We start from the raw sequence: 13,548 nt of genomic DNA on the forward strand, positions 1-13,548 counted from the left end.
GTACATAAATCTGTTGGTAGTGTAGGCCAATAATTGATGGTGGTGTGGAGAGGAAGTGACAGCGGATCACATCAAGTGACAGCTATTGGCGACAGTTTTTTCATGTGACTTTCTTCTTCTTCTTCTTAGTGTTGGTAGGAATTCTTTCTGATACAAGTATACGTGTCATCTGGTTATGATGCACCATTAGGCCACTGACAGATTTCAGCCTGCTTTTTGGATTTGCTTCTATAGCCTTTGTTTGATTTGGGATGAGTGGCTGTCCCCAGCTATTGAGCTTCATCTGCCAGAGGGTTCGAACTCGAGGCTTATCAGTTTAGCAACCATGAGCTTTACTGAGTCGACTATGCCCAGAGACTTTATACAGGCCAATACATATGTATATGTTTATAGATATATGCATATATATATATATATATATATATATATATATATATATATATATATATATATATATATATATATATATATATATATATATATATATATATATATATATGCATATAAATATATATATATATATATGCATATAAATATATATATATATATATATATATATATATATATATATATATATATATATATATATATATATACACACACACACAACTTTCTTCCTAAAGAGCAAAAACTTTAGTTCAACATGTATTTTGTGTGCACAGTACTGTGAAGTGCATACACAAGGGTGTAATATTTTACAAAATGTGCTGCAAGTTTTGAACCACTTGACAGTGGTCAATACTCTGAAGCCTGGTGTTTTGTCTGTAACATTTAACTCTACACCAACTTTTGATAAACAAGTTGGTGATCTTTGGTCTTTCACAGACCTAGATGAACTATATAAAACATTTAGCCATGTTAGCTTATACCACAATCGCTCCAATGACAAACACAGCCAAAGCACAGTTTCTGACACATTTTTTTATAGTTAGAAAAAAAATTAAACCAAAGGTAGTTCATCACATTTATTTACAGAATTGTCATATTTGTTTTTCAAAATACAATGATGTCATAAAAAGTAATGAAATGTTTTAATTTTAAAATCAAAACATTTGGTTTCTCCAATTTAGATGTTTGTAATGAAGAGAGAGAGAGAGAGAGAGAGAGCGAGAGAGAGAGAGAGAGATAGATGATGGCATTGAGAAAAGATAATGTAGAAAATGAAGATGTATGACCTAGATGTAACTTTAATTTTGTGTAACTATAGTAAGTATAAAAATACAAATGAACATTTCTTAAGTCCAGGCGACCAGATTGACTCAAACTGCCTTAAGACAGAATGCTGCATCAGTTTATTGTAGGACTTTATTGCACAAAGTAGCCTCAAATAAGTTGGGGAAAAAAACATAATTGGTTTCTCAGTTTTTCATTTTACAATATACATACAAAGTCTAGGGTTCAAAATTTTAAAGTATAATTATGTAGCCTATATGTCTACACAATTACCAATCTTTAGTCATCTGGTACAAGTTGTTTAAAATTAGGCCTATATGTACCATATATCTGGATCATCAACAGTATGTAAACAAAAAATGAGCATATTTTCAATCATACTTGATTTTAAATAAATATCTTAAGCTTTTTCTAATCCACAATTGTGTATAACCTAATATATAATTACTTCATTATGAGTAAAAATTATGAGTAAAATTATGTTAATTACTATCTTATTTTATTCTATTTATTTTCGGCTTATAACTATTCTTATTTTCTAATTTTTCTAAATGTTTCCACATGTGAGTCTTCTATGGTTGGTCCTGTTGATGGCCTCATTGCTCTAGTAAAACAACATTTAGATTACACATCCATCTTAAAAGATTTCTTAAACTTGGCATTCCAGTTCCTTATAATCATTCCATCTTAGTTCCTATACAGAAAAATGACAAGAAAAATGAATGTGGCAATCTCAGTGTGTTAGTGAACTTAATAACATGGAGTGATATTGCAAGGTAACATAATTAGAGTGTTTCAGTATCTATAGTTAGGTTTAGTTACTTGATATTTAGTCTCAATAGTTTTCAATAGTTAAATAGACATAAGAACTGCCCCATTATGAGGTAGGCCTAATTGTTTTTAAAGATAATAATTTATATGTACAATAAAAATATTTGTAAAACATAACGAGCTTTCTCTACATACATAATACTAATAAAGGGCTAATAATATTAGCTTTACTGGAATAAGTCCTAGTAAAAGAGTAGCTACAAGAAATTCATCTCAATCTAACATTTTACCTCAACAGAACAGTGCTTGTATTCTTTCATTATTGTTATACAATGTAAGGAAGTTTGGTAGAGAGTGGTGACACCATGCCTAATCATTATGTCTTCTCCTGGTGTAGCCTGATATGGTACAGTAGCTGATTTTACAAGAGGAAATTTTCTGCGAAGTCGCAGACAATATTCCCATCTCAGCTCCTGAAAAAAAAACTTTAACTTGTATTTATTTTGATTGGTCAAAATAAAAAGTTGGTATTGTGGCTTTTTAAATTAATCCACAACTTTGTAGAACACATTATGTTAGGGTGCATTAGTTGCATGTATTATTTGGTGATGAGATTATTTGTTTCTTGATAGATTTGTGTGTGAGTGTATAGTTGTTTAGTGGTTGAAGTTGGAAAGAGTACACTAATTCTAGTTAGTCTTTGTCTTGTAGGTGGCAGCTTTTGTCTTATAAGAATGAACATTTACCCAGAAATGTTCACTAGTTGATAGTGAGTCTTATTCAAGATGCCATTCAGAAAGGTTGAGTCAGTCATAGAGTAAGGACGTCTGGCTTTAATGCTAGATTATTCATGTTTTTCAAGCAAATTAAAAAAATCTTTTAATTAAACACAATAAGCAATCACAAGCAATAAATAATTTATTTATGTATAATTGATCAGATTCATTTTATTTCCAGTCAAATTCTGTGTTTTCAGTAGTTTTAAAGTTATTTCAAGCAAAACAAACTGAGTTAAATCCAGAAACCAATGTCAACTTTAAGTACGTAGCTTGTAAAATCTGTTTAATTCTCTTAATATGATCTTAAGGAAAAGGACAATATATTTTATCTGCACATTAAACTTTGAATCATTAAATCTCAAAATTATCGCTTTTTAAAATTATTTTTTATTTAGTTCACAATGTCTGTTTGTTTGTTTATGGGCTGTGGCAAATCTTTTAACTCAATTTCAACCAACTTCTAAAGAAGCGATTTTGTTCTAAGTTTCCAGATACTCTCATCTCCGGAGACAATGCAAGAATATCTATTATTTAATATAATTATAATTAGGCATTAAGTTAGTCATTAAAAAAATTATTAAAATTACAGAATTTGATAATAAAAAGGGAGATAACAAGTTTTTTTTTTTTTTTTGCCGATGTGTGATTATTTTTGCCTGAGCATAAACTACAAACTAAGAAGAACCATTTATTAATAAGCTTGTAAAAGCTCTGGAAATAAGACTGCCTCTCATGTTATCTCTTACAAATTTTTAGCATCCAATCTATATACTACTAAAAGTCAAGTTTGTTTACATGTTTGAATATTTATTTTTTTGTTTTTTTGTTTGTTTGTTTGTTTGCCTGATTGACTATCTCGCATGGTTGCACTCATCGTGGAAAGCTGTAAAATAGTATGTAGGTAGAGAAAAATTTTTGTTTTAAGACAGACTGTTAATCACACATTTATTTAAAGACGTTAATTAATTTATTGATTTATTCATACGCAGAGTAACCCATTTTTTTTAAAAAGTTTAGAACGACCACTACACTCGGCGGGACCGTGACGTCACAGTTTTTTGTTTACTCTTTAGTACAATAAAATGGCGGCGTCTATCGAAGAAAATTGTGTTCCCATTCAAAAGTTTAACACGTTCTAAATCTAATTTTCTGTCGGTCATAACTTTAACAATACGTCCGTTTGCTGTATTTATTACGTTCCAACACTTATATCAATTTTAAACTGTCTTTTTTCATTTAGTTTTACAATAAATTTCTCTAGATCTAAAGATCAGCTGTCGAAGGAAAGTTATGAATCTAGCCTAGATCTAGATCTAGCCTAGATCTAGGTCACTAGACTCAATGTAAATTCTAGATCTAGACTTAATGTAAATTCTACATCTAGAATCTATTTCAGGCCTTAATACATCTAGAATCTATTTCAGGCCTTAATTATTTTATATAAATCTTTGTTTGGCTAATTTAAGATAAAATTTAATTTGAAAGTTACTAGATTTTACTACTAGACTTAGATCTAGATCTATGCGCGGAGACTCAAAAGTATAGTATAAAAATTCATTTGTGACGTCACGAGTAAATAGCTAAGTTTGTAGCGTAGTCCGCTCTCATGCGGGTGGTACAGGTTCTAGACCAATATGTCAATGATATTTTTTTTCAATTTTTTTTTTTTTTTTAGATGTGAATGATAAAGTTGCCTATCTGAACTTGGCAGGATACAGGGCAGGTGAAGTAGAGTTCATCTGTTTCTTTGTCCTAAGCATATGAAAGGATAGTGTGGTCAGAGACATGCTCGGCTGGAATCGTTTTTTAAACAATAAAAACATGTTGTCTGAGACTTGGCGGGACACTGGGCAGGTGAAGTAGAGTTGAGTAGGTCACATGTGACGTCAGTATATGAAGGGATAGTCCGAAATCGGTGTTTTCGGTGTTTTTAAAAGATAAGAAACATATTTTTGAATGTGGGGTCTGTTTTTGTGACGATAAGTGACACTGCAGTAGCGTAGCGAGGAGGGGGGGGGGGGCGGGAGGGGAGGCGGGGGGGGGGGGGAAGGGGAGGCGGGAGGAGGTGGAGGGGGGGGGCGGGGGGGACATATGTTGGGCCGCCAAAATGGTTTGGAAAAAAAATTGAAAGGTTGAGGGGGGTTCAAATCGAAAGTTTGAGTGGGGGGGGGGGGGTGCACATCAAATGTTTGAGGGGGGGGGGGTTGAAAATCGAAATCTTGGGGGGGGGGGGGTAAAATCGAAAAGTTTGTGCCCGGGCGCCGGGAAGGGTCACTATGCCTCTGAGTGACAGACGTGATGTTTTTTGATGGATGACCCCCGAAACCCACAGTTATCCAACGGATGACGGGTATTCTAGTGCTTTATTAAAAGAGTCCAAGTTTGTTTTATTTTCTTATTTTTGGTGCATTTAATTTTAAAAGCTTTTTATTATAAAAGCTTTTTACATTTGTTTCATCATGATTTTTAAATAGTAACATATTACAGAAATATTCAAACAACTTCTCAATCTCCTACCTCAAAAGATTTATCTTCCAGGGCTCCTGGTAAAGAAATTTTGCCAACCATATTTCCACATGTAGACTGCATTGTCGTGCTGGTACATGGGTCACTTGCAGCAACATTAGTCTCATTTGTTTCATGGAAGCTTTTGAGGGACTCTATTAATTATTTATAAAATATTATCTATGAAAATTCGAGGCTGATATTTTATATTTTAAAAAAGCAACAATTTATTTTCATTAAATTAGCTAAACTTTAAAAAATAATAAATAAAACAGACATGCTTTAAAATTAAATGTGCTCTTACCTGAATCTAAATACAATTCTTGAAAATCATCAACACTTGCATTCAAATATTCAAGCTGGCCAGTAAAACAATTTTTAAAAATCAGTGCAATTCTAAATAATAAATTATATGATACAATCCTGTAAGCCCCTGAGGAGCTAAGGGCTGCAGCTACATCTCTCCACCAGAAGTTTTTGGGCAGATCTCTTTAGAACAGCCCATGTAAGCCCTTGCTTCTTCTTCCACAGTAGCCTACTGCTGGATTGCTTAGGCTAAGCCAACCCATTTCTCTCTTCCCTGAGAGTTACAGTGCCATTGCTTGGCTAGCTAGGTCAGCCCATTTCTCTCTTCCCTGAGGGTTACAGTGCCTGCCTCACTATCTTAACATCTCTTCCTTATCCCCATAAATTTTATGACAATGTAAAGACAATTTAAAAAAAAAGAATGAAACTGTTTTCACCTTGAGCTTAAGTTGTTTATTTAAAATATAAGTAAATAGAAATCTTGACCCCTACCCATCTGCAGATAATAATTCCACATTTAAATTTATAATTTGAAATAGTGTATGCTATGTATATATATAGAGAAATATTAAAAAATTGATTCAATATTGTTAAAATAAAAACAAAATTTATTATTATTAGTTGCAATATTCAAACTCTGATTATTAAATTCTACCAGAATATGCAAAGCAAATTCAACATTTTAATAAAGAAAGGAAACTTACTTTTAATCTTTTTTTCTTTGGAGCTTCTGTCTTTTCAGCTTCTGTCTGAATTCCATCAGAAAGTACTTTTAAGCGAAGATCCTAGAAAATATTACACATTACATTCATGTGAAGAGAACAATATGGATGCTCTTACCATCATCTGCTTACAGCCCATTTGACAAAGAAAAATTAGTTTAACAGTTCATCATCATGTTTTCAATGTATAACAAAAACACCATATGCAAAACAATATAAACTGTTCAGATTGATAAAATGTAAACCTACAATGTTTTTCTTGGAATTGTTATTTTTAAATATTATATAGTTTAATTGTTTTAAGTATAATGAAGTTGGTGCAATTAAAGTTGTTTTTTTAGGATTTATTTAAAGTAAAACATTTTATAATTTATATTATTGTAAATAGGATTCAATTGATGAGTGTTCAACCTTAAAATAATTCATTTTAAAAACATTACATAGTGAAGCCTACCAGATTCAATGCTTCTTTATCCTCAAGATTGTCGATTTTAATCAAACATTGATCAATTTCACATTTGTTTTCATCTATTTTTTCCTTTATTGATTTCAGGGCTTCATAAAACGGTTTTCTTTCATTTTTTAGATTTAGGTTAAACAGTTTCTCTAATTTCTTAAACTGAATGTGTGTTTTCTTATTCATGACAGAATACTGATTGTGCATTTTAGATATTTTTTCTAGAATAAAGTCTGTGTTACATGCAAGTTTCATCTTATTAATACATTTCTCCTGTTCACACAGTTTGAAGGAAAGTTGTCTTATTTCCTTTTCCACTTCAGGTAAAGAAGTTTGAGATTTTATTTCAATTTGGCAATTGCACTGATTATTATTGTTGTGTGAATTTTCTTGAACTGATGAAATGATTTGCTTAGTTTTCAAACCTTCCTTGGGAGTCCTTTCTGAAGAAGTGCATTCCCTTGTTGCTACAAGTGTTTTGATGTTTATAATGTCTTCTCCCTGTTTAGAAAGTTTATTCATGATCTCCGACAGCTGACTTTTAATATTTATAAACTCATCTTCCAGTTTTAAATTGATGAAACTTTTCATTTCTGACATTTCTTTTTTCAATTCAGCCAACTCCACCTCTAGTTGATGAACCATATTGAAGCCTATTAATTTGATATTGTGAGCTGAAATTGAATGCCATTTTAGTGTATAGGTGTGTGTGGTAGGGGGGGGAGCAGGGGCGTAGCGAGGGGGGGGGGGGCGGGGGGTGCAGACCGCACCGGGTGACACCATTTAGGGGGGGGGGGTGGTGACACCAAGGCAAAAAATAGCAAAATATATAGAGAAAAACTTGAGGGGGGGGGTGCAAATCGAACTTGAAAGTTTGTCCCCGGGAAGGGTCGCTACGCCTCTGGGGGGTGACACCATTAAGTGCCGCACCGGGTGACACCCGACCTCACTACGCCACTGGGGGGGGGGGGGGGGAGTGTCTGATTTTTTTCTGATTTAGTTGGGAAGTTACCCTTTTGAACCTAGTGGACCATGTGGAAGGTGAAGTAGAATTCATTTATTTCTGTGACAGTGTTTCTTTCATACTTTTTTCTCCAGGGGGGGGGGGGGCAGACTAAATTTTCTATCAGATCTAGATCTAGTAAGTTTTAGTCTAGATTAATCTAGAATTCTAGATCTATAACAGTATTACTAATCTAATACTCTATTATACTCTCTATACTCTATTGTCTATATAGATACTATTCAGAAGCGTAGCGACCCTTCCCGGCGCCCGGGGACAAACTTTTCGATTTGCACCCCCTCCCCCCTTGATTTGCACCCCCCTCGAGATTTCCATTTGCACGCCCCCCCCCCCCCCCTCGAGATTTCCATTTGCACCCCCTCCCCTCGAGATTTCGATTTGCACCCCCCTTAACCTTTCAATTTATTTTTCCAACCCATTTTGGCGCCCCCTAAGGTCGGCGCACGGGGACATATGTCCCCCCCCCCTCGCTACTGATACTATTCATTATGTATGTAGATCTGATATGTATTGAATCGTAGTAGTAGATACTACTAGTTACTAGATACTAGATCTACTACTAACTAAATGAATATTTATTAGATTTAATAAAAAATATATATATACAAATAATAATAATATAATTATTAGATTATAAGTCTAAGATTCTTGATTTGGCACCAACAATAATTAACAATATTATTTTTATTAGATCTAGATCTAGTACATTTACAATTATAGATGGTGAATCGGTAGATGTTATCTGTAGTACAACTCTCTACTTTTAGTACTTTGTTAGACTAGTAGTATCGTAGTCAAATTTTAGTTTTTAGCTTACCTGGTTAGTAAAAAACTAAAAATGTCAAAAAGTTACAGTAAACGTAATTTTTAAAATGGAGGAAAGCTATCTTAATACTTAAAAGCTTAGTAGCAGGCATTTTAGTAAAGATTTTTTTTTTTAAAATGAGAGAGAAACAGGAAATGTTGAGAGGTGTCATGCTTCAAGTTCAAGGAAATGTCAGTCAGATATAAAATGGTGGGGTGAGGGTGTAGTGAGTAGTGTAAAATAAATACGTCTTTCGTGTCGATGGTGGAGCCAGTGTTTCTTCCAGTCTTTTCTCCGGGAAGGGGGGGGGGGGCGACTAAAATTCCGGGGGAGGGGGGGGGGGCGGACACTGTTAAAAGTATATACCCCCGAAGAGATGCCTAGAAGAAACAATGTTGAGCAGTGGTGGATTAAGGGGGGGGGGGGGGGGGAAGGGTCATTACGACAAAATGGTCAGACAAATTTGAGTTGTACCACACGAAAAAAAAAGTTCACCCCTCCCCTCCCGTGTTAACAGCAGCTGTCGTCGCTTTGGCTCAGACTTTTATAAAGTGACGCTCCTTTAAAAAATAGAAATGTTATTTCTGACACACAAAAGGGTATTAGAAAAAAAAAGTACCGAATATTGTCAAAACAGTCTAGAAATACAAAAATACTAGATCTATTTACTTCAATAATTGTGTTAATGATTGATACGTCCAATCGCTAACAAAATAAAGCAGGAGAGATCTACCTTAAGGCTTAAACTTTTTCGAACACAACGAGGGATGGCACATCGGGATATAGACATGATTTTTAACCCTTTCCCCGGCGACTGGGTGTAATAGACCCGAAGTCGCTATATTTTTGCTCATATCTTGAGTCTCGTTTTATAAATTTTTCTGGGCCTCATTCCCATCTATAAGGTGGTTGGGGTCGACACATTGGAGGTTGTAAATTTTAAAAATATGCGTAAAAAACTTTTTTATGAGGGTTTGAAATTTTTTTATACGGTCCCTGGCAACTGGGAGCTACACACCCGTACACAATTTTGAATGGAAAAAATATTTATAACTTATAAACTGACTTCTAAGTATTTGTTTTTACTCATTGTGGGTTAAGTCATTGTGTTACATTTTCAAAGTTTAACTATAAATTAACAATCTGAAGGTATTTGAGTAACAAAAATATCAAACAGATTGAAGTAATCAACTTTAGTAACAAAATAATAGAACATTAACATGTTTTAATAATTTGCACCTCAGAGAGCACAGTTGTTAGTTAAAATTAAAATAACTGGACATTTCCTTTTGCTGGCAGGGAACTTTAGTTTTTTTTTTAATAAAATATGGGCACCCTTTTAGTGGTGTTACATGAGTCACAGGTCCAAAATATTTTAATTCCATACTTATCGGAATAGCTTGGTATGTATTGGATAAATCTACTCCCACCTCTAAAATCAACCACTTGCTAATTAGTAATGATCTCTCCAGAAACATAACAGCTTTCTAAATTTGAATGGAATATCTACCATAACGGAAGCAAATATACCATGAGCCTGATGGACTGTTAGTGTTATTGTTGTGAAGTGAATATGACCCAGAAGGTTGCTGAATTTCTTCATAGAAAATTCTGCCTTTAAAAACTTCCATAAGGAGAACTGAATTGACATACAACTAAATTGTTATTCTGCAGAGTGCCAGTGTCTCCTCTTGCTTTCTCTCCATCCCTGCTAATTCAGTCAAAAATTGGTTGTATTATTTTTGTATTCATGCACAGAAGAAATATTTAGGGTCAGGCTGTTTATAAATTTCTTGGGATTAGCACTTCAGGCAGTGGTCTAGTGTACTGTTACTTTGTCTTTCCTGAAAATATTTCTTTTTCTTCACTTTGCACCAGCCGTTTCATTTCATTATGAGTCACAACTGTTGACACATTATTGATAGTTGAAATGCAGTATATTGGGTAGACCTCGTCAACAGAGCTGCTTGATACTGATGGCTGCCATTCTTCATCTTCTAACTCTGATACTGATAGTTCAGACTCAAAAACAAAACTTGGTCATTTTCACCTGCTATACTAAAACTGGCAAATATATTCCTTTATCATTAGCACTTGAGTTTAGACAAAAGCGTTCAAGACTTGTTTCTGTTGTGTTCTCAATAACGTTTGTGACTATTTCTAAACCTTACTCTCAGTGTCACAACCTGTAGAACACCCACCCCACTCCCAGTTTGATCAATTCATTGCCCAGTATCAACTTTCGAGCAGCATTACAAAGTTTTTTTGCCTTTTTGTCCTCATTCGTACTCCTAATGATGAGGTTAATGTCAAGTTACTCTACAAGGCTCGAATGTCTCTATCTACATTCCAGAGCTCCCTAAAAGAGTACAAATCACTATATATGTCCTCCCACAGGCAATCGTATCCCTGCATTTCATTAACCTATTGTAACTCTAAACTACAGTTCTGTCTGTAACTGCAAGTCAGAGCTCCAGCAAAGAGTATAAATCGCTAAATGTGTCCACCCACAGGTTAACTCTTGCTTGAGAATCCCATCAACCACTAGTATCATATTACAGCTCTCCCATTGACAACAACATGTCTTGTGTTCCCCATGGCCACAATGCCCTGAATACCTCAACTGTGTCAGTATTGTTACCCACCCCACAATGAACAAAGAAAAGAATTTACTATAAGTAAGTCTTTGGGTGTGATCCACCCAGTTGCCGGGGACAGGGTACCAAATATGTTGCCGGGGAAAGGGTTAAACAATTTTTAATTTCTTAACTTTTAAAAATAGAATAGAATATTGTAGAAAAAAGAATTGCACACCAAGTGGGCACCAAACAAAGTATGTTGCTCTGCTGTATTTGGTTGGAAAATGTTTTTTAGTTCATTAAATGATGCCGGAATCTTTGCGCTTGGAAGAAAAATGCTAGTGCTGCCATTTGACAAAAATGAAAAAAAAAACAACCTTTTTACTTGTAGCTAAGGCAGGAGGAGGAGAGGCAGACCAAGAAAGACCTGGAGACGTGACCTGGAAGAAGACACCAAAAGATTGGATACACCTGGGGACAGTTGGAGAGACTAGCCCTGGACAGTACAGAGACGTCTGGAAAGCTCTTGTCAGCGGCCTATGTCCCAGTAGGGACGACAGGCAAACGTAACGTAACTTGTAGCTGTTGGGAATTCATACATGCATTGATTGTAGCTATATACCAATATACCATGGAGATAAGTTTATGCGCATTTTTCAGCGATATCTGCGAGGTCCTGGAATGCTCTTGTAATAACCTCGGTTTGTCAAGACATCAAAATGTAGACGAGCGGTAAAACTGCAGTTTTCGTAACCTACTGCGGCATGAATGGAGTAGATGTGTAGGAAAATGTTAGGAGCGGTTTTAGAAGTACCATCCATTATCCAGTACACAGCACCACCAAACTTTTCTGTGTTTATTTCAGTTGAAAATATAAACAGCTTGTTGTTTAATTGAGCTTTCCTTTTACTTGTAGTCCAGTCAAGGCACGATATCAGTCTGCTTCATTTGGTTTCTTTCTTTCTTTTTCCTAAATATGGTGGTAACGCCACCTGTCTGTTTATCCTTTGTACACTCCTGTCATCTACAGCAGTGTTTCTTCCAGTCAGGCATTTCTTCTACCCCCCCCCCCCCCCCCCGAACGAAATGGATAGCAACTAGAGCCTTATTTTGATGGTTTTGATAGAAGCTATGCAGTAACACATATTTTGAGATATTAGTATTTTTATGTTTGTCGGCACTACGTTTTTAAAAGGTAAGAAGTATGTTTTGAATGTCTGTTATTCGAAGCAAAAATGTTTTATGTTCCAAATTAATAAGAATTAAATTAAACCGAACTTAGAAGCAGAGATAAACAAAGACATGGTGTGATTTTTCTCAAAAGTATTTGACCATTAACTCGTTAACAGTGGCGAATAAAACGGGGGAGCGTGAACAGTAGGCCCAAATTTTAGTTGCCACAATTTTCACTTTTCTATACTTCTGTGGGATGTTGTAGTGTTCCCGTGCTAAACATCTGTGTGATGTTACCTCGCTAAACATCTGTGTGATGATGTGTTGGCTATTTTCTTGTCAAAGTGAGTACATTCATAGCTCACAAAAAGTGTCTTTGCTAACCAGGTGTAGTACCCCCTTCTGGCACTGAGGCAAACTATTAATTTTTCCCCTCGCCCCAATTTTTATGAGTTTCTTACCACGCCCTGTGTGATTTAACTCACATCCAATCAATGTAGACAAAAGTCAGTTTGTAAAGCAAAGTAATAATCTATTCTAAATAATGCAGCTCAGAACCCCCCTTAAACCCTTCTCATCTTCCAGGATCGACCGCCACACTCCCCTCCGCTAGCTTTTATTAATTGATGGAAACTTGTGTAAAGGGACATTTAACTTTACACAAATGTAGAAATGTTTCAGAGTTTAAATAATTGTATAGTTAAATAATTGTATTTAGAAGCTACACCTATTTAATGTGTATATTTTTTTTAGCTCTTCTGCTCCAATAAAACCCATGCTGTATAGGACCACTGTGTAGCTAACACTAAGTAGACCTACCCATTGCAGAGGCGTAGCGACCCTTCCCGGCGCCCGGGGACATACTTTCAATTTGGCGCCCCCCTCGGGAGCAAATTTTCGATTTGCACCCCCCCCCTCAAACTTTCGATTTGGCGCCCCCCTAAGGTCGGCGCCCGGGGACATATGTCCCCCCCCCCCCCCGCTACGCCTCTGACCCATTGTTATAAAATAAAGTTTCCCTTTCAAACCTGAAGGTCTATGGGGCAAGTGAAGTCGAGTTCACTTGTTTCTGTGACCTCGGCATATGAAGAGATAGTGTGGTCAGCACTATGCCCAGCCGCCTTTACTTTCCCTAACGTGAGTTAGGTACCCATCAGAGTTGGGTGGACTCAGGGACGGTCTACTGACTTGAACCCGGATTCAAACTCGAGACTTACGGGTTAGCAGTCCAGCTCTCTACCACTAGACAACTCC

The 13,548-nt window shown here is 35.5% G+C and overlaps 1 protein-coding gene across 1 annotated transcript; it reads right to left on the reverse strand.

Moving 5' to 3' along the window:
• Window positions 1-1,727: 1,727 nt before the first annotated feature.
• LOC131946049 (uncharacterized) lies at window positions 1,728-8,533 on the reverse strand. Its single transcript, XM_059306683.1, has 7 exons — window positions 8,450-8,533; window positions 6,711-7,387; window positions 6,239-6,319; window positions 5,533-5,587; window positions 5,241-5,383; window positions 2,235-2,417; window positions 1,728-1,867 (listed from the first exon to the last, which is right to left on the reverse strand). The coding sequence occupies exons 2-7, from the start codon at window positions 7,356-7,358 to the stop codon at window positions 1,823-1,825; spliced, it is 1,155 nt and encodes a 384-aa protein (XP_059162666.1). The 5' UTR covers window positions 7,359-7,387; window positions 8,450-8,533; the 3' UTR covers window positions 1,728-1,822.
• Between the last annotated feature and the right edge of the window lie 5,015 nt (window positions 8,534-13,548).

Source organism: Physella acuta, unplaced genomic scaffold (genome assembly GCF_028476545.2).
Source record: "Physella acuta isolate Inbredline_101_S28 unplaced genomic scaffold, ASM2847654v3 ptg000544l, whole genome shotgun sequence".
Taxonomy (NCBI): Eukaryota; Metazoa; Mollusca; class Gastropoda; family Physidae; genus Physella; species Physella acuta.